Genomic DNA, 25,490 nt, shown 5'->3' on the forward strand with positions numbered 1-25,490 from the left:
TACTGTCAGAAAATAAACTAGGCAACAAATGTTTTCAAATTCAAAAACCAAAAGGTATTTATTGGATCACAAAAAGGCAAGGGAGGGAGTAAAATAATATTAGTTTGATTATAAACAAATCAGTTGGCAGACATGGTTAACTAAATAGACAATTTCTAAACACCAGAGATTTGTCAGGCTGAGATAATTTAAAATATAAACAGGCAGACTTAAGAAATATATAAAAGCTTTGAACAGGCAGGCAGTGCCACCTAAGCACTATAGAAACACTCTATACAGAGGAGATAGTATAACCCTATGCTTAGGCTTCTTCAAACATAAAAATAATAAATGGTCACCACACACTGTCTCTCACACAAACTTCTGACTTGTGCCAGAAATATTCCCTCACTCACTAGCATACAGGCACAGTCCAGGACTTGCATCTTTTGATTGTTATCACAAGCCCTCAGTCCTGTGTGTCCCCCGCAGCTAGAATCCCAATCTTTCCTTTTAAGGATTTTTTTTCCTTAGCCACAAGAAACTAGTCTTTCTTTCAGTGTGTTTGAGTGTTCTAAATTGAACCAGGAGTCTGCCATGATGTGCTGACAGATCTCTTCGGAGTTTTTCCTCACAGAAGGTGCCTGGTTTTGCCCCTTCTTCCCAATAACTCTCTCACAGACTGAAACTTTAACTCAATTCTGTCTCCCAAGGAACTCATCCCACAGGCTGTTCTCAGCTTCTTCCCAGTTGCTTCTCACAACTGAACAGCTTCAGTACCCAGACTGAACTCCTCCAGTACTTAGACAGAACTAAAATGTGAGGTGTTTTTCCCCTGCAAACCTCTTTGCAATTCGATACATTTTGTTTACCATGGCCACAGCCCAGCCAATCGGTGCAAGCTGTTCCCAGCTACCAGGCCTAACTGCCTGCATTCATCACAGAGGGAAAGGACCAAAACCACATTTTGGCTACCTTCATGATGCCTCCTGCCCTGGGTTTAAGTGCAGCTTCAGAAGGAGTGGAGTTCAAACAGGAAATCTAGGGATTCCTCAATAAGATGTACAATAGCAAACTGTCCTCTAAAGGCTTATTCTGATATTTCAGAGAAATGTCCAGGGGACTAGTGAGTTCATACAGGGAGTGCACTCAGTTAACTTAGTATAGTGATGAAATACAGCCAGCACCCTTGTGCTCTCGTCAGTGCTTTCCAGAATCTCTGCGAAGACAGGTTGTGTGGTAGATTCTGTGTGCAAAGTTCCTTGTAGAGGACTTAAAATACATGACTATAAGGCAGGCCCATTTAATATTCCTTTTTAGCTGCTAACATTTTCCTATCTGCATAGGCAGATATCAGCAAAAGTAATATGCATTTTGCTTGAGGATATTTTCAGCATTTCTCTTACTGAGTCCAACTAGTTAGCCCATGCTCTATAGCATTGTTCCTTCTGAGTTAGTGTAAGCTAACTCACAGATTTTTAGCCTCCAGCTCATACACTGCTGTCTTAGTTCAGGAAAAATGGCCTCCAGAGCAAACTAATTTATGCTAGTAGCTCACAAAGTAGAATTTTTGCTCATAAGACTCCACAGCTTAGAGGGAGCATTATTCTGCAGTATTTCTGAGTACTTATGGACAGTGCACTGATAAAAGCAGGAAGAAACAAGTAGAGACTCTTGAGAGAGAAAAAGTTCCATCCATCCATGCTTCCTTTTGTTTCTGCTGCTGCCTTTTCTTCCACCACTACCTCCTTCCTTCCCCACTGCCCCTTCCACAGCCGCTCTCCCCCTACTTTGCATGCTCACCCTCCTGCTGTGTTTTTACTGCTACATCCTTCCCCTTGCTCTCTGCTGCCCTCTGTAACTACTGCCTGGTTCTTCTGATATTATGATTATCTTCAACAATGTATGTGGTAGCTAAGCAACCTTTCTGATGCTGACTGAGACTTTGAAATGTAGCATCATAAGATCTCTCTCCTCCCCCCAGCCATGTGTTACAGGTTTGAGGTTTTGTTGTCATTCTAGGATTTTTGCACACAAACTCAGGGATTTCACTCAGATTTATAGAATCCCACCCTAAATGCATATGGCCATATTGTATGGATTTTTTTTGTTCTGTCCTCGGGGGCTATTGTTCAGAATGACATATATATTAAAGGGTTTTTACAAATAAGTCTTAAGATAGATAGTTGATGGTGTTTAGCAACATTGCAAAAATGATAGGAAAACAAGTGAATAAATGCTTTATCAAAGAAAACTAGGGTGTATTCTCATGCATATATGCCAGTCAGCATGTTCCAGCTAAAGTCCAATTTATATAGAATGCAATATGGTTCCCATACTTCCTTCTAAATTTGCTGACTGCAGACTCATTTGGTGTGGTTGCTGCCTGGGGTCACATCCCTCATATTTTTTCTCAACAAGTGTTTGAATACAAAGGCCATTGCACAATAACGACTTAAACAGAAGCTTTGCATGTTACAGAAGGACTTTGGTGGCAGCAAGGTTCTTCTCAGACCTTTGTCTTTGAAGGGAAAAGCTTTTTTCCAGCTGACAAGTGTCCTAAAACAAACTTTCGTGTGCTGGAGGAAACTTACTAATTATTAGATTCTGGGTTCCGGTCAGCTGCTGTGAGATGCCTTTTGGAGAAGCTCTGATGATTTAAGGTTTTATAATCTTTTATCTTCTGTTGATAAGTCTTTTTGATATAAATTTCAATCCGGGCTGGCTATTTACATTCTTTTCTGGGCACTCAGCCAAGACCACAGAAGATAAAACATGTTTAAATGAATTTTGCTACTGCATGCCTCTCAGTCTCCAATCCTCATTATATACCTCCTTCTGTGTAGAGTGTTTTGCCTTTGTTATAACTTGATTTAATTATTAACAAATTACACTATTCTAGTTGCTCTTTTTGAAAAAAGAAACTTGGTTTGGTAGACAATATAGATACCTTCACCTTTTATCTAGAACCACATCGTCCTAACAATTCAGTAAGTCAAACAGAAGTAATTATGATCTGTTTGAAACTGGTAGAATGCCAACAGTCCAAGGGTAGTTAATTATGAAAGTGATTCATTGTGGTTTTTTTAGCTGGGAGCTGAACTATTGAAATTTGGGTTCAGGTCACATGTCAGGTTTGAAAAAAAATTGGTTTGTCATTTTAAAAAATTCTTCTGTGGTTCTGGTTCAACAGTCTGCTTTTTAAATAATAGCAAGAGGGTAAGCTAGTTACTAAACTGAAGCGGGTGTGCAGGTCATTAACCAATGTACTTTGGTTTGCCAAGTGCGGGCAGTTCTCCCTGGTTTTGCAGTACTAGGCTGGAAGTTTAATGTGTAGTTCATAAACTCTGTTTGGCTTGGTAGGTCACAAGTTGTGTAGGCTTGGATTAATGCCAAAATACTTAAAATTGCCAGGTACCTACTGTAGAACTGATACAAGGACAGTATCAAGTTTTGTTGTTTGATATGCTGCTTTCATGCACTACTGCCACAACCTTCAGAACTGGCAATCATATTTGCTCACAGAGAACAACAATCTCCATTGACTTTAATAGTTGGATATTTTAGCTCTCTTGAGATTCTTCCCCCCTTTTTTTCCTCCCAGGAGCAAAGAGCTGGTAAATGCCATTTATATAAATCTGTAGCATAGCAACAGAAATGCAATTGTTCAATCTAATAAAAATAGAAACTTTTAAAAAAGTAATTAAATCAAGGGCCCATGGCAGATTTCTTTGAAAAATGGCTAGAGGCTTTCAACTTAATAAAACAGGAAAAATACCCAGATGGCTAAGTGGCAATTTATACAATTATAAAGGGAGAACACTGTCGGTATTAAACTCATGGAGGCTGCTGACTGAAATTGAGTGGAAGTAGGTTTAGGGCTGACCTAAGTAAGGTACTGTGCATAATTTAATGTATGCTTCACAACGATGACCATTAGCTTAAAGGGCCTTTTAAAAAGTGTTGGACAAGATATCAGTAGACTTGTTTTCCATGAACATTAGCTGTGCCATTTCAGTAGAAACTCATGCCCAGAGCCACTGACTGTACTGCCCTTTCTACATAGAGTTTCTACTTAACTTTATTAATGGCCTTTCAGAGGGGTCTTTATGAACTTGTGATTTTTTTCCAGGGGGCAAGCCCAGAATCACTAGTGTTACTAGCACATTAGGACTCTTCTCTGATCCTGCTGGCAGTTGCAGGGATCCAGGAGATAGTCATGCCAGAAGCCAAGATAGGTGCTATTGATGTGACAACTCTGGTTGAAAACTTGGGCTGGTTCTATCCCTGAAAGAACTGGATCCTAGACAGGGGTAGACTCAGGTCTCAACTTCCAAAGCATGGAGCCGCTCCTAGCACTTTTCTATATATGGTAAAAGCCTCAGCTCACCTCAGTTGCTTGGGCAGAAAACAGCATATTCTGAGTAAACAATGGGCTTATGAGGGAGGTGCCTATTCCTAGGCTAGACTGTGATCCTGTACAGTGATTGTTGTGCTCACTTTTACTGACATAAGTCACAAATAAAAGATCCAACTGTGAGCACTGTCTTGACAAAAGGTCTTGGAATCTGAATTCTTCCAGATGATTAGTTTTGTCATAATCAGCACTATCCAAATGTTATAACTTTTGGATAATGAATCACAGTTCATTATTTGGACTGTAAGCATTGGAGCCAACAGTTCCTATCCATTACATGAAGAACTGCTTCCTTCACTAGAAGATTCTTTAGCAGAAGGAAACTATTGGATTCAACCTTGTATCTTTATGGATGCCAAAGCAACCTTTTTGTCCAACTCATCAGAGAAGCAGTAAACAACACTTGATGTCAAGAATTAATGCATACTATAGGAGAACTTTTAATTCCAGAATTTCATGTTTTTTCTAGAAAATGTGCAGTACAATCCTGTCCAGTTTGGTTTACTTCTAGACAACTGCAACTAGCTGTCTTTTTTGGGGGGGGGGGGGGTTGCCTGCTCTATTCAGTTTAAATATCTTAAGAATAAAGCAATTAATTTGAACTGGTTATGACTTTTTTGTGTTTAGAGACTGCTACTAGACTAAGATGGTTGATTTGCTAAGTGTAGGATGTAATATTAACAAGGCCCTCTAGAATAATGCCTCTTAACCCGTTCAGCCAAGTTTCAAGTCATTCTGTTATACATGATAGCCACAGCTAGGCTTACCTTTTTTGAGACACTGGGGATCAAAGCCAGTTTTGGGGTGGCATGATAAAGTAAATTATATTTTCTTATTTGTTAAAATAACTTTGCTACTGCATAGTCAATGTCGGGAAGAGACTATCAAAATTCAAGTAGTTTTTCTTTTATGCTGTTAGAGATTATAATTTTGATTATAAATATTGGGGACTGTATTCTTATCTATAACAGTGAGAGATTCTGGTTTACTAAATACAGCCTTTCTGAACCATTTTTTGGTTTCACATTCTCTGCAAACAAGGATCAGGTGTTAACAGTCAAAGGTGGAGAAATTATGTTGAGCAGAACACTTATTTTATTAAGTATATTACAAAACTAATTGAAGTAAGAGTGGTTTTTAATCTCATGTGATAAAATATCCCCACACTGGGCTTGTATTCATGTTGCATTTTGTGTTGGTAATAAAATAATACAAAGGTGTTTGTATAAGAAATATTTTTCCAGTTTCATTCAGTAAATCAAATGCAAGAAAATATGCATGCTTTGTCACTGTGTCTCCCACCTTCCCCCAAGGTCTGAATACAGCAATAAAGAGTCAAACCAAAAGCATCATACACAATTTTTTAATGTTTTATGATGAACTCATTACAGTTATAGGATTTTCTTTTACTGTAATGATATGCAACTCTACTACACTAGTATAAATAAAAACATTTAAGATCAATGTTTAATACAACTCTAGGAAATATCACAATTTAATAGATTATGCAATCTTTATGAACAAAAAAAATGCTGACCCTGCCGTCCCCCATATCCTGTCTGACTCTTGAGTAAGGCGCTGCAAAGTATTACATTATTATTAGTGATCATTTTGTTATACAGAACAGGCACACTTATTCCAGTTCCTGAATCTCTAATGCATCATGACTAGTTGACATATATTTTATGTTATGGTAAAGAAAAATCTATGTGAAATATTATTAATTAAATGTGAAGACTTAACGTTTAAATTTACTTTGTACTACAGTGGGCAGCTTGAGGTCAATGTGACTTTATAGGATTCCTATTTTACCATCAAAGACTAAAACAGTCTTACTGGTGGGGAGCTTTAAACTGAACAGGAGGCTTTAACAATTACAACATTTTACTCTGAGAAAATCCGGTTTAAAAACCACATTATTAGCAAATGATACTTTAATTGTAGGCAATGAGTAATAAATAGAAACATCTGAAGTCCCATAAGCAGCATCTACATATAGGCCAATTTCTACAAAGATAACACTGATTTAGACAGGTCCCCAATGAAGAGTATTCAGATTTCTACCTAAGCAACAAAAATGACTCATACATACTTTAGTGGAAACAAATTAATAGGATGAGTTGTTGTCAAAAGCATAATTTCAGCAAGAATTCCAATTGCTGTTTTGAGTTTGAAGTGAAACTAAACAGGAGTCTAAGCAGATTGAGCCATTAGGCACTGCAGAAAGCCATCAAAGAGTCTTGAACAGCTATGGCCTAAATAATTATCACTTCCAAAAAACAACAAACCACTATTTAGGCCACAGTTAAACAAGCACTTGCTTCTAATTATTCATTAACAGTTCTTCTGGCATGTGCTTTCTTCAACTGAGGTTTTTGTCATCACAGTGCCAGAGTGTTTTGCAGTATAGAAACAGGTTTTTAATTTCTTCCAGTCACAACCCTAAGAGATCACTGAATGTGTACTAATGTCACAGCGTCTGGCTCCTGCATTTTCATACAGGTTCCTCGGCTGTCTTGCAGTTTTGAAAACTCTTGAGTTTCAAGAGCAGTCTCATGAACTGGGATCCAGTGCTTGGGAAAACTTACTCAATCCTCATTATGCATGTAGAGTTTATCATCTAGTCCCCAAATAATTACATAATTTTTATTGTAGGTATAGCCAACATAAATGCTCCCAATTGTTTACAGATGAGATAGATGTCTTGTAATGGTTAGCCATTGCTGACATCTACAAAGCTGCCTCTCCAGCTTCCAGGCTTACTACGGTCAGCACCACAGATGAAATATCTCAGGCCTGACATTTGACTCTAATTAAATGAGTATTCAAAATTCATAAATACATAATGGATCCAGGAAGCATGTTCCAAATTTTTCAAGTATTTGAATTTACACCTTGAATTTAAATCCCACACAAACTTTTTCAATTCAATGTTTGAGATCAGCTCCAACTGAGTTATTGCTACATTTCAAAGTTCCTGTAAAGAAAAATCAAGCTATAATTCCTGCATAATAAAATGTTTTAAATCTTGCAGTTTACAAATGTATTCCAGTTCTTTGATTAGAAACAAATATTAAGGTCACATCAATATTAAATTAAACTGAATTGCAAAGAAATATTAAATTTTTCCTACCACTGGAAAACTTTTGCCCAATCCTGCAGAAGATTCTCTGAATTGTTAAAAAACACCACATTGTAAAGGTAAAATCAACTGTGTGACAAATAACTACTTTGTATTTTGTACATTTTTAATCCATAAACATATAAATAAAATGGTAAAATCAATGTACATCCAGTGCAAGTAATTGTTTCTTTTTTTCAGTGTCAGCAATGGAACACTTTTTTTGTTGGAATGGGAAACAGAAAATGATCAGTCTTAATTTATTGGGAGGGGGAATCATCAGTGTTTAAGCATGCAGTTGTTATCAGATACACATTTATACGGAATTGTTTCAGTTTTAGTAGAATAGCAGCATTTTCTTTACACTGCACAACAATGGTACATACCTTAGTGTTTTTAATAATACAAAAAAATTGCATAAGCCCAGGTCACATTTTCATCTTGCAGAAGAAGCACTCCTCTTCAGACAGGTTTTTGGCCTTCTAAGTTGCAGCTCCTAAGCTGCAGGATTTCAGACATGCTTCATACAAGTTATTTACCTGTTCAATCTTTTTTTGTAGTAGATCTAAACTGCCCCATGAATTTCATGATATACAAACACTAGGTTTAAATGGCACAAGAAACAGTTCCTTCTTGTGATCAAACTGAGCAGGTCACAGTACATCTCAATATGAGAAACTACCATCAAAAGGGCACACCAATTCTAAAGAGGCATTGTTACGGCTCAGGAGAGAGAGAGAGAAATAAAAGCTCTTCTGGAATGTAAAGAGATGATGTGGAATAACAATGCATTTCATGAGTTAACACAACAGTAGTCTGTGGTAAAAAGGGCAAATTTTTGCAGTCTTCAAAAGATGGCTCAATTCAAAGCGATCCCTCCAGAAATGGGGACTACAGTGTCTTTGATACCAAAGTAACTGGGTACATTGGAGCTTTCCATCTTCCCACTGCACTATCATGGCAGATCTAGTGGTTCAGAATGCATCCAGTGCAGGACTGCAGAAATCCACTCTCATCCCCTTTGTTACTGTGAGAAATTTCCTTTTCCCATCTATCTGCATTTTCCTAAACCAACGTGTGAATCCTAGCGGAATGCATTTCCAAAAATCCAGCTTTCCTGTATCATAGAACAATGCCATATGCTACAGTGTTGTGCTATTCAACAAATGAACCTCCTCTTCACTTTCCTCTCTCTCCTCGGTAACTGAATTCAGTTGAACATTATTGATGCGGGGTCTTGGTTTGCCGTCTGGGCCATATGACGGAGGATATCTTTTTTTGTTATGATGCCAAGGAGGCGCCTGGAAAGAGACACACAGAAGATGGCTAATTAAATAGAAGGACAAAAGGAAACAGCCACACTAAATCTGCAGCCAACTCATTTTTGTTGACAGGAACAGAGTACATTAAACCCTGGTTTTTCTTATTTGAAGCAATACATTTTATTGTCATCAAATAACCACCATTTCGTTAAAAATGACAGCAATATCATGCTACTAAACACGATGGTCACTAAACGATTACCAAATTTCATAATAATCCAAGTAAGTAAATATTGAACTTGTTAAATTTTTTTGCTGCTGATCGTAATATGCCAACAAAAAAGTGACAAAGGAGTATAAAGGGGGGAGGAAGTAAGGTGTGAATAAGTGATACTGATCCCATTATTAAAACAAAGTATTGTTCAATCTAGTTAAACTCAAAATTGCTTGATAATTCAATTTTGAGGCTCTGCCCAGCAAAACCTATTGGTTTGTGTGTCTTCATAAGAGCACATGCAGATACATTTGAATAGATGATCACTGATTAATGTATTTGAACTCTGAAGATTCAAGGGGAGAGGGAGGAAAAAACATGTATTTGTACCTTTTCCCCCAAAATTTGAAACAGTGCTCTTATGATCAAGGTACTATTAGCTAATAAGACTATACCAGTTCTATGGAAATATCAAGGACTGAAGGTTCCGTAAAAGGATATTATCACAAGAGAAGCAGAAACAAAGAATGAGCTGCTGACCTTGTTATTCTGGTTAGCAGTTTTCCCGTAATTTATTTTTTTTTAAAAAAGGATGCATGAAACAATTGTGAAGCAGCTAAACTTGGAAGACAGACTTCAACAGCAATTGCTGCAAAGCCACAACTGCTATCTACATGGCACAAAATACAGCAAAACAAACAACTGACAAATGGTATCATTACTGATACTCTTAATTAGAACATAAATACCTTTCTAACAATCACTCTAGAAAAGTGACTTTCCAAATGCATGGGAAAAGGATGTGTAAAAATCTAATGTTTCTAGATGAATGTCTTAGTACAGATGTCAAAACTAAAATGAAGTTGCAGCTTGATTGGCAGCTATTAAAAGTCAAAAATGTAAAACCCACTAGTTTTGTAAGGTACTTATTTTACACAAAACTTATTAGAAAGGGGAAAAAAGGATGTGCATGACACCTTTGGGAACAGCAGTTCTTCTAGTTTTCCTAGCCCACTTTTTCTCACATTGTTGTTTAATTTACAGTATATTCAGCTCTGTGGCTTCATTTGGCATATTTTCTCCAAGTGGATCTTGTTCATGTTTCAAATTTACACTGACGTCTAAATGAAAAGCCTCAGTACTTGTAGATGAAGATTTGCTGTTCAGCTGTTGCAAGAGAACACTGAACATTTCACAAGTTTCATGCTTCCTGATGTCTAACGTGTCTAATGAGGAGATCTGATATATCTAATCACCAAGGGTTCGACGTGCTGCTTTAGTTGCTCGAGATGCTCTAATATGTTCTTCTTTGTGATGATCCCCAAGACAATCCTGAAACAGATCATGTTATGCTAATAACTGTGTGTGAAATCAAACAAAAAAGATCCAATCACAATGAGAGAAATTTAGAAAAAGTAAAATGAAAACATGGACTGCAGAAATGCTAATAATGAAAAGATTAACTGAAAAAGTGATTTGAAAATCAATACCCCCTTTCTCTGGGATCTAAAACCTATCTTGTAGAAGCTAACTCAAAAGCATACATTAAACTCAGAATAATATAGACACAAGTCAAATTTGGAGCTATTGGTTTACCATTATTACAATCAATCTGATGTGAACACAACTTTATAAATATCAAGAACTAATGATTTTAGCCACATTGCATTTCTGTTGTACTAGAAGATTGTTAATCAAGGTTGTATGAGGTGTGTACCATTTCCTCCTTTAGTAAAAAAGCAAGTTCTGCATCTAGAAATAATTTGGCTGAATAAAACTTTGCATGTTATCTGATTTTTTTAAAAAAGAGGGCAAAAAATGGGGTAATGGAAATAGTGAAGGATGTGGAGACCAGAAAATCAAAATCCTGTTGGAATAGAGCTGTGGGACAGTAGGAAAGGTGGCTAGATAAGAAACTATATAGGCTGCCAGAGTCCCATCTCTTAACTTCTGGAGATTCTGTTTAACTTTTTTTTTTTTAAAGTCCTACATTTCACCACCATTACTTATGTCTAAACTTTTAAATCTGAAAAGATGTTCAAATGGGCCAGTCTCTATCAGATACAAAAACGCATATTTATGCAGCAATTCCACATGGAATACAAACAATCCCAGTTGTGAGCAGTAAAGCTTTTTACAAAATTCTCCAGTCATAGTCTTCATCTTTGGCAATGCAGAAAGTACAAAACCAAGAACTAGAGCCTTTTCCAATTTAGAAACAATTTTAGAGGCAAAGATTGTGGTTTTACTGATTGTGACCTGTAACATCTATAGGTTTCTTATAACAGACATTTTGTTGACTAGTGCTTTTAAACATCTATACATTTATATTAAAAAACAAAACTTACTGCCTCAGTTGTTCACTGCTTTTTCCTATATATACTAGGAAGCAGAATCCAACTGCCAGTCTGTATAAAATCTACTGGTTTAGTGGTGGGGATATGCAAACATACATCATTGTTTGGGGGTTTGCCCCCAAAAGTGAGAAGGGCAATCAAACCCAACAACTGTTAAAATGATCAAATTCAAAATAAGTTAACAACCTGAAGCAAGAAAAGAGACACACATTACAAAGCTGCAGGTTTATAAAGCAGGCAACATTTTTTCCCTAAGAAATTGACATAAGAATTCATTAAGTAATTTAATACTATGGTATCTTTCTACATAGTTAATAAGGAATATATTAGATAATTAGAACCTTTAAAATGTAGCACAGGGTAACAATGAATTTTAGCACTGTACAGATTCTTGAACAATTTGTTTCTCATATTATCAAACACTTTAAATGACAGTCCCAAACCCAATGGATTGAACAGACAGATCTCAACCCCAATATCCTAAAGGAGAAAAAATGTCATTATATAGGATAATATCCTCAATGATATATTTAGCAATATATATTTGGAAGCACAACTTTTAAAAAAAGTCATCATTAAAATAAAATATAGTACACATAACAATAGAGCTGTAACTTTGAGAAATGTCACATACATGCAACAGTTTAACTTTTCCTTTGGGTGGAAGGTTTGAGTACTTGCTCTTTAAATGCTTTTAAAAACAGTAAATACAAGCAAAATACTGCAACAAAGCAATATCACTTACCTAAAATCTAATATGCAATCTCAATTAAATAGTAATAACTAAAAAACTTTTAAAAGAGAAAGTGGTTGTCTTGATCCTAAAATGTAAGAATAACATCCTCCAACATTTACTGTTCATAAAGAGCGGACCACACCCCTAAGCAGTTAAATGCTCAAAGTGACCCTGCTAAATAACATCTGAACTGCAACACAGTGGCTCCAAAGAATTCACTGGCACTATGTATACAAACAGGCAAACTACATTGAACCTGGGCACTTTAAGTGGAACTGCATATGACAAGGAATTTAGGATTAATCCTAAATTTGAACTTCCTATTGATAGTATCTATAGTACACCTTTTCAGTGTCCTGACATCATTATAGAGTGTGTTTGCAACACCAACAGCAATATTAGATGATGTGAACAGCTCACTTTATGATCAAAGAGATGTACAGGGTAATGACATAAAAGGGCAGAATATGCTAAACAAGATATTACACAAAATTATGGGTGACAGTGTGCAGCAGCAGTTAAAAAAAATCCCTTCCATGTTGGGGATTATTAGGAATGGGATGAAAAATAAAATAGCCAATATTGCAAAGCTGCCTTATAGGCCATTTGGAATACTTTGTACAGTTCTAATCATGGTATCACAAGTTATAAATTTTTGTACTCACACACAGATATATATTATTTACACACACACAGTACAGAGCTGGGAAAAGCGCAGAAGAGAAAATCAAGAGTGGGAAAAGACTACAGTCTAAAGCTTTTCAGTCTAGAAAAAAGGGGGCATGATATTTATAAATAGGAAAGGGCATGAACTGGTTCATGAGCCAAAATTTGGCACAAATTTAGCTTGGTTCAGAGTTCCCGAACATTTACTGGACTTTTGTCTGGCTCAGCTATTCAGGTCATTTAAACCCAACAGCTGAAAAACAGTGCAGGTATGCTGAACAGCCTGGAAGTGGGAGGAAGAGATACAGTCCACCCATCAGCCATTAGGTTTAAATGACTGTCAGCCATTAAACCTGTCAGTTTGCTTCCCATGGCTTTGAAGTGGGGGAAAGTGAAATCGAACCTTTTCCAGGTGATCCCCCCCCCCCTTCTCCCAGTTGGTTCAGGCATTTCTGGCTCAGAATTTTTAGGTTCAGGCCCATCCCTATTTATAAAATGATGTGTAAGGTGGAGGTGAATCAAGAGAAAATTTTCTTCCTCTGCTGTATATCAGAACTTAGAGGTGTTCAATGAAGAGGATCAGCAATAGATTCAGGTTAGACAAAAGAAAACGAAGAGATTGGATTTATATCCCACCCTTCATTTTGGAGTCTCCCTTCCTGTGAGGTAGGTGGGGCTGAGAGAGCTCTTAGAGAACTCTTGAGAGAACAGCTCTGCGAGAACTGTGGCTGACCCAAGATCATCCAGCTGTATGTGGAGGAGTGGGGAATTACACCTGGTTCTACAAATTAGAGGAAGTACTTCTTTAATCAACAGAGGAATTAAATTGGAATTTACTGCCAGTGGATGTAGTGATGGCCGCTACATCAGTGGCTACTAACCACGTTGCCCAAAGGCAACCTCTACATTCCAAAGCAGCAAACCTCTGAATACCAGTGTTTGGATGCAACGCTGGGGAAGGTTTTGACTTCTATGCTGTGTCTGTTGGAGCTCCAGGACAACTGGAAGACCACTGTGTGAAGGAGGATGTTGGATTAGATGGACCACTGATCTGATCCCATGGGGATTTTCTTATGTTAAGGATCTCTATTTTTAGAAGCAGGTCCATATTCCTTTTAATGTGCAGTTCCTTCCCGCTGTTCAGGTGTTTTTTAAAAGGAAGGCTGCCAAAGTAATTAAAGAAACTCCTTCAAAGGAGGAAGAAAATAAGAAAAGATGGTCTTCTGTACTTGCAGTAGAAATGAAATAATCACACAAATTATATTGTACCAATTATATGACAGGAAGCCATATAAAATCTTTTGTCTCATGTGATTTCTTGTCTTTAAGACCTCACTTAGGATGGACTGCTGTGTCTGAGAAAGACACAGAAATGCATATTGAAAAACTGGGAGCAATTCAGTGGCACTATGGATTTAGGGTGGGATATAAATCTCAACTGGAGGTAGTTGCACATATTAGCCCATTTCATATGAGTTTTTTTAACAGTGGAGTAATTTGAAAGCATGTTCCCAATGTTTTATGTCTTAATGACATTTAGCACTTCTCCCTTTTTCATTATGAGGGAAACCACTGAGTACAAGAATGTTTTCTCATGTTACAAAACTCAACTAAGCTGATGATTCCCAGGCTGTGTGACAGCAAGATAGGGGAGATGGTGAGAGTTATACACAAAGGGAAGCATTCATTTGGAAAATAAAATTGGGAACAAAATGCAGATGCCTGATCGCCCAATTAGACTGTTGCCCCATGCTTAGTGCATTTAAACTGTGTTTGGGTGCCAAAGTTCTGTCACTAATTGGAAAGAGGTGGGAAAATAAGCCCTCTCAAGCTTTTGTGATATGAACAGCATTTCCCATCAATGGACTCACCCATTGTGTGTTACAAGGCACTGCCTCAAGCCCAGCTTGCGGAAAATATCCACCACTATCTCCATTGGTGTGTGGTCCGTTACAGTAAAAGGGCTCATATCAAGAATGCTTCTAAGCTTCAATGGCCGAGGACTTTCTGCTGGAAGTGATGGGGTATGTTGGGCAAAACAGACCCGGGAACTGCCAACAATGCCTTCTTGTTTCTTTCTGGCACTTTCTTTTGTCAAGAAAGGAAAAGAAAAATAAGAAAAGGAAGTTGAATTCACACTTTAAAACAATGCAGCATGCTTTTCAAAAAACATGCAAGAAGCTACTAGATCTTCACCAAACAACTATACTTGTGGTGTATTGCTATAAACATCGTTTTCTCTCAAGACCCATGCCATATTTGTATTATGTAATATTCCTAAGATTTTAAATATAAGATCGTGCAAACAACCAAATCATCAAATTTAGAAGTGCCATCTGCATTGTGGCATTCCAAGAAAAATGGTTAAAAGGGTGTGCCAATTATAGAAAGCAAAAACAGAATTATTCATTATAGTACAATTGTCCAGATACTAAAAAATAAATTCAAGCAATAGCCTGATTTCCTACAGAACAAATTAGCATCACTTCTAGAACTTAATGATTTCCTTGAAAGATACCCAAGATAGCATCTAAAGGTGGCAACTATGATTTTTCCAGAACATTTTTTTCTGTTTCCGAGAACAATGCAGTACATAAGAATTAAAGCTACATTTTTTCATAAACTCATCCAATGTATTTTGCTTTAAAATGTGATGGTCATATCCAATATATTCTGTTTCAGTGCTCACAAGGCACAAAGCTACTGTGGCACATTTCATTTGTCTTGCAAAATGTTGTAAGGCAAAAGCAGGGGACATGTGGCAGAGTAAAGCCACTTCTGCTCCCCAAATACCGTCACCCAACCCATATCTGCTATGTTTGTCTTCAATATTAACTGCTCTGAAGGAAATAATACAAATTCAGAAGACAGGAAAACAATTACCTATTGCAATAGTCAAATCTCTCCTTAGAGCAAAACCCACTAGTCTCTGGGACTCTTTTGACATTATAACTGGGAAACCATTATAGCTGGTTTCATTGATCAAGTTTTCTATATCGTCCACTGTCATATTATCTTGGGTTAACACAGCCAAGGGTGGGTCACTTCTTCGAGGCCTCATAACATCAGCAGCCAGCGTTGTATGGGTGAATTCTTCTTTTGCATCCAGGAAGGGATACCCATTTAGACGAATGTGTGCTTCATAAATACCTTCCCTGCCAAATGCATCTCCTACCCACTTGCTTGTCATTACTGCAGCCATGAGGGGCACAATGTATTCCAAGCCACCTGTTAACTCAAATACAATAACCACTAAAGAGACAGTCATCCTTGTTACACCACCTGAAATGAAAGAGAAAAAAAACTTCCTCATTAATATGCTCTTGCAGGATAACATATAAATGTGGTGGTCCCTGACCACCTAGATCAGGGGTGTCAAACATGTGGCTTGGGGGCCAAATCAGGACCCAGAGGGCTCTTATCAGGCCCCCGAATGACAGGCTGTCATCTACTTCCTTCTCCCTCTCTCTTGCTTCCTTCTGCATCACAGCCTGCTTTGCAAGGCTTGCTCAATTGCACAGGAGCTACAGAGCAAACCCTCTATCTTCTCAATTAGCTGAGGCTTCTGCCTTGGGGAAGAAACGGGAGGGAGGCAGAGCTTACTTTGCTAGGCTTTCTCAGTCACAGGTCTACTGACCCAAGCCTCTCTTCCTTCTATTGGCTGAGGCTCCTCTCCCTCTTGGTCCCCTGGGGAAGGAAGGGCCACAGCTTCTTTAGCCCAGTTCCCTGGATCCCATGAGAGAAATATAAAGAGAGCACCTTTAACATTAATAAGTGCTAATGTTTTAAGCATGTTTTAAAGTTTTTTAAAATCTCTGTGTCTGTGTCCGTTATAAAGTTTGTATCTCAGATACCTAATCTTAAATAGGTACACACAAGGCGCAGCCTGGCATGGCCTGGCCCAACAAGATCTCATTTATGTCAGATTCTGCCCTCATAACAAAATGAGTTTGACACCCCTGACCAGAAGCCAGGTGCCAACCACATAATAATTCCCAATCCCCAGTATTGTTTAATAGTATTACTGGATACATATCCAGAACAGCAGAATTTTAAAATACTAAAATCAAAATATAAAACTATCCAGGAGAAAAACAACAACAAACAAATGACCTCATCAGCTGATAGCATGGCAAATAGGAGAAGTGTCCATCTGTGCTGAATCTGGAACATGTGTATGATGGGGTCTGCTTCTCTCACTATATAAAAAGCAGCTGAGTGAGATCATCCATAGCTATAAAGTTGGCCTTCATCAATAAGCTAATGACACTCAAATCTGTATTTCTTTAAACAAAGCAGGTAGGAACAGTTATCTCTGTTCATAACTGGTGACTGGAAGCTGTAGTCAAGGGTAAATAAGCTGAAACTGAATCCAGAGAAGATAGTGTTTATGCTGTTAAAAATCAAGCTGTTGAGGGGGATGAATGTAACCTAAGTTCAACATGGTCCTTCTGTTCCTCTTAGAACTCAGAAAAGTCTTTTCACCTCTGTTGCATTATTATTATTTATTTGATTTATATGCTGCCCTCCCCGCCAAAGGCAGGCTCAAGGTGGCTCACAAATTAAAATAAAACAACAATAAAAACAATTTCTAAAACATCTACGTGTACTAGTATCATGGTTTCAGACAGCGATCAAGTTCTAATGGTGGTTAGCCATTCTAAGGGGTCCTAGGATCATCATAGCGTGATGAGGTAGACAGTTGGTAATGTTTTTATGGGCCGATCCCATTGCTGCAGGTGTTGTCATCATGAAAATGCACAGCGGAAGAGTTCCGTTTTGCAGACCCTGCAGAACTGTGGAAGCTCTCACAGGGCCCTAACCACCTCTGGCAACTCATTCCACCAGCTAGGGGCAGCAACAGAAAAGGCCCTGACTCTCATTGATTTGAACCTCACTTTTCTGATGCTGGGAACTGTCAACAGGTTTTGAGACCCGGATGGAAGTGCTTGCTGGGCCATGTGCAGGGAAAGGTGGTTCCTAAGGCATGCAGGACCCTGGCCATATAGGGCTTTAAAGGTAATAACCAGCACCTTGAAGCTAATCCAGTACACTATCGGTAGCCAGTGCAGCGCTTTCAGCACAGGCTGAATGTGTTCCCATAGAGGAACTTCCATTAACAGCCTGGCTGCAGCATTCTAGACTAGCTGGAGTCGCCAGATTTGGGGCAAGGGCAGCCCCATGTAGAGGCATTACAGTAATCCAGTCTCGAGGTGACTGTGGCATGGATCACTGTTACCAAGTCGTTGTGCTCAAGAAAGGGGACCAACTGCCTTGCCATCCGAGATGGTAAAAGGCTGACTTGGCAGTAGCAGCTACTTGGGCCTCCATTGTTAAAGAGGGATCCAAGAGCACCCCTAAGCTTTTAACCTTGGGCGCCAGCGTGAGCTGCACTCCATTGAAGGTCGGTAAGCAGACCGCCGGTCCCAAACTGCGGCAACTCAGAACAGAACCTCGGTCTTCGTCGGATTTAATTTCAGTCTACTCAGCCTGAGCCACCCTGCCACAGCTTGCAATGCTGCGGACAGATCTTCCGGGGTGGAACTGGACTGGCTGCCCATCAACAGATAGAGCTGGGTGTCATCTGCATACTGGTGACAACCCAGCCCATACCTCTGGGCAATCTAGGCAAGGGGACGAATGTAGATATTGAATAACATTGGAGAAAGAACCGCTCCCTGCAGCACGCCACAGATAAGTGGGTGTCATCGAGACAGTTTGTCTCCTAGTGCCACCTTCTGTCCCTGACGGAGAAAGAAGGAAAGCCACTTCAAGGCCAACCCCTGGTTCCCAGTGTCGGTGAGGTGACAGGTCAGTAGCTGATGGTTGAACTGTCGAATGCCGCTGACAGGTCTAGCAACATCAGCACTGCCAAGCCACCTCTGTCCAGGTGCCTCTGGAGGTCATCTGTGAGGGCAACCAGAACCGTCTCCGTCCTGTGACCCGGACAAAAACTGGATTGATGTGGATTAAAGCACATCCTCCTAAAAACATTGCTAGGCTGATCTTCAACTGGCTCTGCATTAACTTGCTTTCTCAAGACATTTGCTGCTGGTTTCTGTAACACTACCTTCAAAATGTCAGCTTATAAGTTAAATTCTATCTCATTGTTTACTCACCCAACAACTGGTCCACCAGAAGCATCACAATATTTAGCATTTATATCATTAGTCAGTGTGCATCACTGGTTTAGATTTGTGAGGCACATGGATTTGCCAACAGGATTAGGAATGAAAAAGGGCTCCCTTGTCTCTTTGGAAATGCTAAGAAAAGAACCTGAGAAGAATTGTCCTGAGAAGCAGCAGTGTACCCATCTTCAACATGATGAAAGCTAATGCTGGGGATAGCTAAATCTGTGTTTACATTGTTTGCTGAAGACATTACTAGAAAGTATCAAAAAGAGTATGCAAGTTTGTGGTTACATATGCTGAAGTGTTAGTTTCCTTATTTCCAATTCTTAACTTCTTTCAGATTCAGCTTTAATTTTTTTTTTAAGTTCTACCAGGCAACACCAGAAGTTGTTTCCTCACTTTCGTGCATATGTGTCTGTGGTGGGGGAGTGATGTTAAACAAATGCACACACAGAAGATGAGCACATTCAAAAAGACAAGTTCTTCTAATGCTGGTCACATTCATTCATGCAGTTTCTTTTTTTCCACTTAACTCACTTACTAAGGCAACCTAAGGGAGGGCAAGAAGTGTATCAGCTCAGTTCTTGTGGCCCTTTCTTACACACAGAAAAATGTTGATCACCACTTTGGGGTTAGGAAGAAATTTTCTCCAAGTCAGTTTGGACAGATCTTGAAGGCTGTTTTGTTTTTGGGGTTTTTCGCTCATGGAGCGGGGTGGGGGACTGGACTGGTGGTGTGGGGGGAAGGTATTTGAGAATTTTCTGCATTGTGCAGGGAGCTGGAGTAGATGACCCTGGAGGTCACTTCTGACTCTATGATTCTAAGAAGGGACTAAATTCTTTTAGTTGCTGTGTTACAATTTAGTTACCTAAGCATGCAGCAGCACCAACCATAGCATAGAGGCCTGGTGTTATACAGTCTGCTCCAACTTCACACCATTCCTTGAAGATAAACCAGTCATGGTGATAATAAGCAAGTTGCTCCACAGCAATTCCCACAATTCTTCCAGCTATTGCTCCAATGGCCATACTAGGTATGAACAAACCTGAGGGAACCTAACAAGAAAAAAAGGAAGCCAACGGAAATTATAGCCTTGCTGAAGGAATGCTTCACAAGCATTAAGTTAGCTATGCCTATCGATCACAGGACAGCATGAAAGTTTCCAAAGCCACAAGCCCACATAAACTTTGCATCCTACTGTCTCTCTTCCTATTCTTCTTATGGGGAAGTAGCTAAAAAAGCATGAGAGGCTCCCCCCACCCAGCGCTATAGTTAACCAAGGCACTAGAGTATTAGAGAAGCAGCACCAGCTTGTACACAAGAATGCCAAATGACATGCAGAAAGTTCATTTCCACTGCCATTTCTGAGTGGTGGCTAAGGGGGAGAAGGGGCAAATATGCCTGCAACAGGCACAGCACCAGTGCAACTATATGTTCAGCTGCTTGCAGACACCAGCAACATCACTGCTTCTCATCATCCTTCAGGCTACTGAAGGAGCATAGTTATACTAGCACTGCATGGATTTTCTCTCTCAACAACTCCTGGTGGCAGTCAGTCAATATTACATTATATGAAAATTCCACCTACTCACAGTCTTCTTGCCACTGATGTGCAGCAGAGCCAGCCTGCCCATTAAGGCAGGGTGTGATCTACACAGGCTGCTGCAACTGGAAACAAATTTGTTTTTTCAACAAAAAGAAATCATGCATTCAAAATATTCTTTGAAGTCCGCAGCTGAACAAACATTACATCAAATGTATGCTAAATAGTCATTTTCATCCTTAAGTGAAATTCCTCCAGCAAAACCAGACTTGTGCAAGATGAAGCAATCTGTCAAGACCCAAACCAGTTTCTGCTCCCTATATCATTACTTGTCTTTAGACACTCAGCCATACTTATCCACTCACCTTCCCACTAATTCCAGTGATTCAGAACCTGTTGCTCTAAGAGGTACTAAACATTTTACGACTGCAAATAGAAGTAAGTCTGTCTCATTTGAATTCCTACACCAACTCCTGCCAAAGTGCAAACTTTCAAAGCAGTAAAGATCTTATCTTCTGAAGACTGACCTTCTCTCTCTCTCTCTCTCTAATCCCCTCATGATTTACTATGCAGGATGACACAGCAGTTTTCACTTGCCTACTGTGAAAACACTAAAGTTTTAAAAACTGGGGAATTCATAGTGTACATATTCTTGACTAAACAGCCAACAAGCAACCATTTGACTTCTGTCCTAAATTAAACCTGATGAATATTCATTTGACTGCCATGCACAATATGTTATGGATTTGAATAGGAGGAGTAGAATGGGAAGGAGAAGAGCAATGACCAAAGAGACATAATTTGTGATATCTTACCTTGATTCCAAAGGTGAAGACTGTCATTATAATCTTAAATATAAGGGCTAAACACAGCTGCCATATAGCTGAATACACTCCAGTGCCTGCTGGACGGTCAGGAATATCATCAACTATTTTACTGACATTCATATCATTTCTGTAATCACAAAGGGAGGAAGATTCCAAGGGCCCACAGTCTGTAAAGAGTTCTTTAATAAGTTCACTGGTGTTGACTCTGGTGTATGGGTTTGGGAAAGCAATGACAGCAGTTATTGCTGCTACAATAATGACCTCCAGTACTGGGTACTTTCCAAATTTTGTTGACTTGCGGCGGCGACACCAAGCAATGTTTGCACGGATGAAAAATGCTCCCCACAATCCACCAAACACTCCCAAAAGAATGAAGGGCAACAGTTCAAACAGATACCACGGGGTATGGTATTCAACATAAAAAAGGACTAGGCGGCTGTTACCAAAAGGATTGATGGACCTCAAAACAAATGCAGCTACCAAAGCAGCAAAGAATGATCTCCATAAGGTTTTCAGGGGAAAATAATAACTGACCTGCAAGAAACAAAACAGGTCTATTTCACTATTTGCTTGCATTCTATAATGCTTAAGAGATGATACTGATCAACAGCAACTAACGAAAGCTAGTTTATATATATATATATATATATATATATATATATATTTTAAAAAGCTGGCTACAGTATCCTAAGTAGAAATTCTCAAAGAGATAATGAAAAAGACACCACTCTATGCATTAAATACAGAACTATTAATGCTAAAATATTTGAAAATACTTGAAAATATAGCAACGCTTTAACAAACAAGGTAACGGCTGCACAGTGCATGGATTCTGTTACCTGGCCAGTTCCCACAAGCATAGCAAACTGAGATAGATCCAGGTGGGCAGCCGTGTTGGTCTGAAGCAACAGAATAAAGTTGGAGTTCAGTAGCATCTTTAAGACCAACAAAGTTTTATTCAGAATGTAAGCTTCCGTGTGCATGCACACTTCATCGTCTTCAAGCTTACATTCTGAATAAAACTTTGTTGGTCTTAAAGGTGCTACTGGACTCTGACTTTATTCTACAGCAAATTGAGCTTTGTGATAGTTTCCTGACATGCTGAGTTCATAAGCTGGTCACCACTCAACCAACCTTTGTGGAGTCACGCTGAATATGGAAAGAATCAGAAGCACTATGTGCCAGACTCAGGCTAGACCTGGTCAACTTATTGTATTTCTTCCACCAATTTTGCTATCTGGAATGCCCAGCCAACTTCAAACTACAAACTGCTAACAATGTTGAGCTTCACCAGTAACAGGACAAATGGAGACATTAACTGCACAGTAAGAAGCTTCTAACAATTTATGTATTATACCAGGACAAGATTTGCCTCTAGGTGATTAGACTGATGAGCTTTTGCAGAATTGGCAGATGAGTGCTTGCAGTGTGCCAAAAATAACAAAGGTATATAGGGTGATTAATTTTGGTTCACTTATTTGCAAGGGTGAAACTGTACTAATCATTTATCACCAAATAATCATGGAGTTAAGCACACGTGGAGTGCAACCGTGCAATGTTTAAACCTGGATGGTATATGAGAGAATCAAAGCCACACAGGCCATGCACAAGGACAATAATGAAACAATGTGTGTTTCAAGTACTGATTATAGATACCTCCTCCAGACTGAAAAGAACTCCACCAATGGGCGCTCCAAACGCTACTGATACTCCTGCTGCTGATGCAGCTGATAATACCTGTAGGAAGGACAGTATTGCTTAAACTGTCTGCAGGCAGGTCATACATAACAGCATTTTTTTTTGTTCAAAAACACACTGTAAAGACTGGAATCTACAAAACTGCAGTGAAGCTGAAGAATCAGCAGGCTTGACTGAAGGAATTTTCCTGCTAACCTAAGGAAACTGTATGAGGGACAGCTGCTTTTCCCAAGACAGCAGAGCAAGACAATCACAACTGGACCATGTTTTTTTTAAAAATCCTGCCATAAACTCTGTATCTCAAAATATATAATCAAAGTATATCTTAGATTGATTTATTTAGGATATTCTTATACCACTGCTTAAAACAAATATAAAAAGAAAACTATTTAAACCCACTCTCTCTGTGCTACTGTGCCTGTCATTTTCTACCACCTCCAGCAGAAACAGGCCAAAACTAGCACTTATTTGGAGGGGGGGGGGGAATTCCCTTGTTGATCTGCCAGGGGGTTGTGGGTAGCATTCCAGGGGTGGGTAGGGACATCATCAAAAGGACACTCTGGTTTTTGGGCAAACTCTACGATAAAATTAGCTTTAAACCATAGAGTTCGCCCACAACTAGAATATCTCGTGTAATGTTCTTGTGCTGTTTAGGGGAGGGGTTTACCCTACCTGTCAGCTAATATGCAGTGGGGAGAAGCCCCTGAGAATCCTGGGGGCTGGACCCCAGGGAAAAGGACGGGGGAAGCCCTATTTTTTCACCAAATGGGAGGAGAAAAAAGGTTTTCTACAATAAATTATATGAAAGAGAATAATACCACATATGCCCTAATGTAACTACTTGGGAAATAGCAGGCCCCACTTCTGAAAATCCCTGTAATAGTACTTGCTAGACATTTTTCCTCTGCCTTGTTCTATGAAGATGATGATGATATTGGATTTATATCCCACCCTCCACTCTGAATCTCAGAGTGGTTCACAATCTCCTTTATCTTCTTCCCTTACAAATAGACACCCTGTGAGGTGGGTGGGGCTGAGAGGCTTCTCACAGCAGCTGCCCTTTCAAGGACAACCTCTACCACAGCTACGGCTGACCCAAGGCCATTCCAGCAGGTGCAAGTGGAGGAGTGGGGAATCAAACCCAGTTCTCCCAGATAAGAGTCCGCGCACTTAACTACTACAACAAAAGAGGACAGCAATTTTTTTCACCATTATTCTAAAATGTATTGATAGAATTTATTCATCTGAACATATTTTAATACAGGAATATACTACTGCCTATTTAATCATACTATTATAAACACATGTCATTTATAGTTTTAAGAAGGACATACTTCTCTTTTTTTGGCTTCATTTGTACTATACTTCGGAAAGAGGTAGGAAAAGATATTGCCGCAGCAACAAGCAACATGTACAAGAGGGCCTTCTTTTCCTAAACTCAAACCTGAGGCTACGGCCAAGACTAGAGTGATTGTTTTTATCATCAAGGTCCACTTGCCCAAGTATCCTCTAATTATGAAGCCACTCAGTATGGTCTTGATCTAAAAAAGAAAAAAAAATTAATTGCAAGGAAACTCCTCTTCTAATCCGTGAATAGATCACACACATTCTGGAATTGACATGATTAACACATCTGATTACAAATTATTTGAAGCAAAATTTATGCCTTAAATAGGAAACCTAATGCACTATTTCCTGATTAATCTCACTTGATATCCAATTTCATTTTCTATGCTAATGTTTATAAAGTAACCACAGCATCATGTAATAAAATATATGCTACAACTCATTATATTTTCTTAAATATGAGTAACAAATCCTACCTCTGGAATCCCAGAGCCACATGCATAAGGAGCAAACACTTTCACAAGAGAAACTGCTAGGAAAGCAAAACTCAAAGCCCAGAAAATATACATTATATAGTTCATTATGTAGGAGCCTGGGCCCTACAAAGAGAAAGAGAGAGAGGAACAGTTAGCAAATTTTAATAGCAAACATGTGGATATTCTGTATTTTAAGAAATATATTTACTCACATGTAATGTTTTCAGGCATGCCATCAAAAATCTTAAATTGGCCTATGTTACAGTTATTTCCGGTAATTAAAGCAAACAACCCCCCCTTCCCGGTATACATTTTAGCGGGTCATCTTACATTCAGGGTCCCCCTTTTGAGAAGACACAGCAAAAATAAAACTTTAAAGACAAACTACTAAAGCAGATTTTAAAGGGATCAATCTGTGAGCACCTAAAGGACAACTTGCTGATCAGGGGAAATAAGCATGGATTTGGCCCCAACAGGTCCTGCCATTTCCTTCTTTGATTGAGTAACGAGCTTACTGGAATGCTGTTGATGTTGGTTACCTGGATTTCAGTAAAGCTTTGGACAGAATTCCCCATGATGTTCTGATGGGTACACTAGAGGATTGTGAACTGGACTCTAGGATAGTTACATGGAAAGGGAACTGGTTGGAGAACCACACTCAAAGAGTAGCTGTCAGTGTCATTTCATCTGAATGGAGGGAGGTGTCCATAGGGTTC

The 25,490-nt window shown here is 39.0% G+C and overlaps 1 protein-coding gene across 4 annotated transcripts in view; it reads right to left on the reverse strand.

The window, feature by feature from the left end:
• Nucleotides 1-5,745: 5,745 nt before the first annotated feature.
• The window catches only part of CLCN3 (chloride voltage-gated channel 3), a 75,304-nt gene continuing 55,559 nt past the window's right edge, over nt 5,746-25,490 (reverse strand). For 2 of the 4 annotated variants that reach the window (XM_060246540.1, XM_060246541.1), the window contains 9 exons: nt 24,775-24,897; nt 24,286-24,492; nt 22,910-22,990; nt 21,242-21,787; nt 19,752-19,938; nt 15,636-16,034; nt 14,624-14,840; nt 10,250-10,325; nt 5,746-8,818 (listed from right to left, as the gene is read on the reverse strand). In XM_060246540.1, the coding sequence (XP_060102523.1) occupies nt 8,660-8,818; nt 10,250-10,325; nt 14,624-14,840; nt 15,636-16,034; nt 19,752-19,938; nt 21,242-21,787; nt 22,910-22,990; nt 24,286-24,492; nt 24,775-24,897 (1,995 nt within the window). In that variant the 3' untranslated portion in view covers nt 5,746-8,659. The remainder of the gene's footprint in view (nt 8,819-10,249; nt 10,326-14,623; nt 14,841-15,635; nt 16,035-19,751; nt 19,939-21,241; nt 21,788-22,909; nt 22,991-24,285; nt 24,493-24,774; nt 24,898-25,490) is intronic. The other 2 variants (XM_060246544.1, XM_060246542.1) reach the window with 1 other exon arrangement.

Source organism: Heteronotia binoei, chromosome 9 (assembly GCF_032191835.1).
Source record: "Heteronotia binoei isolate CCM8104 ecotype False Entrance Well chromosome 9, APGP_CSIRO_Hbin_v1, whole genome shotgun sequence".
NCBI lineage: Eukaryota > Metazoa > Chordata > Lepidosauria > Squamata > Gekkonidae > Heteronotia > Heteronotia binoei.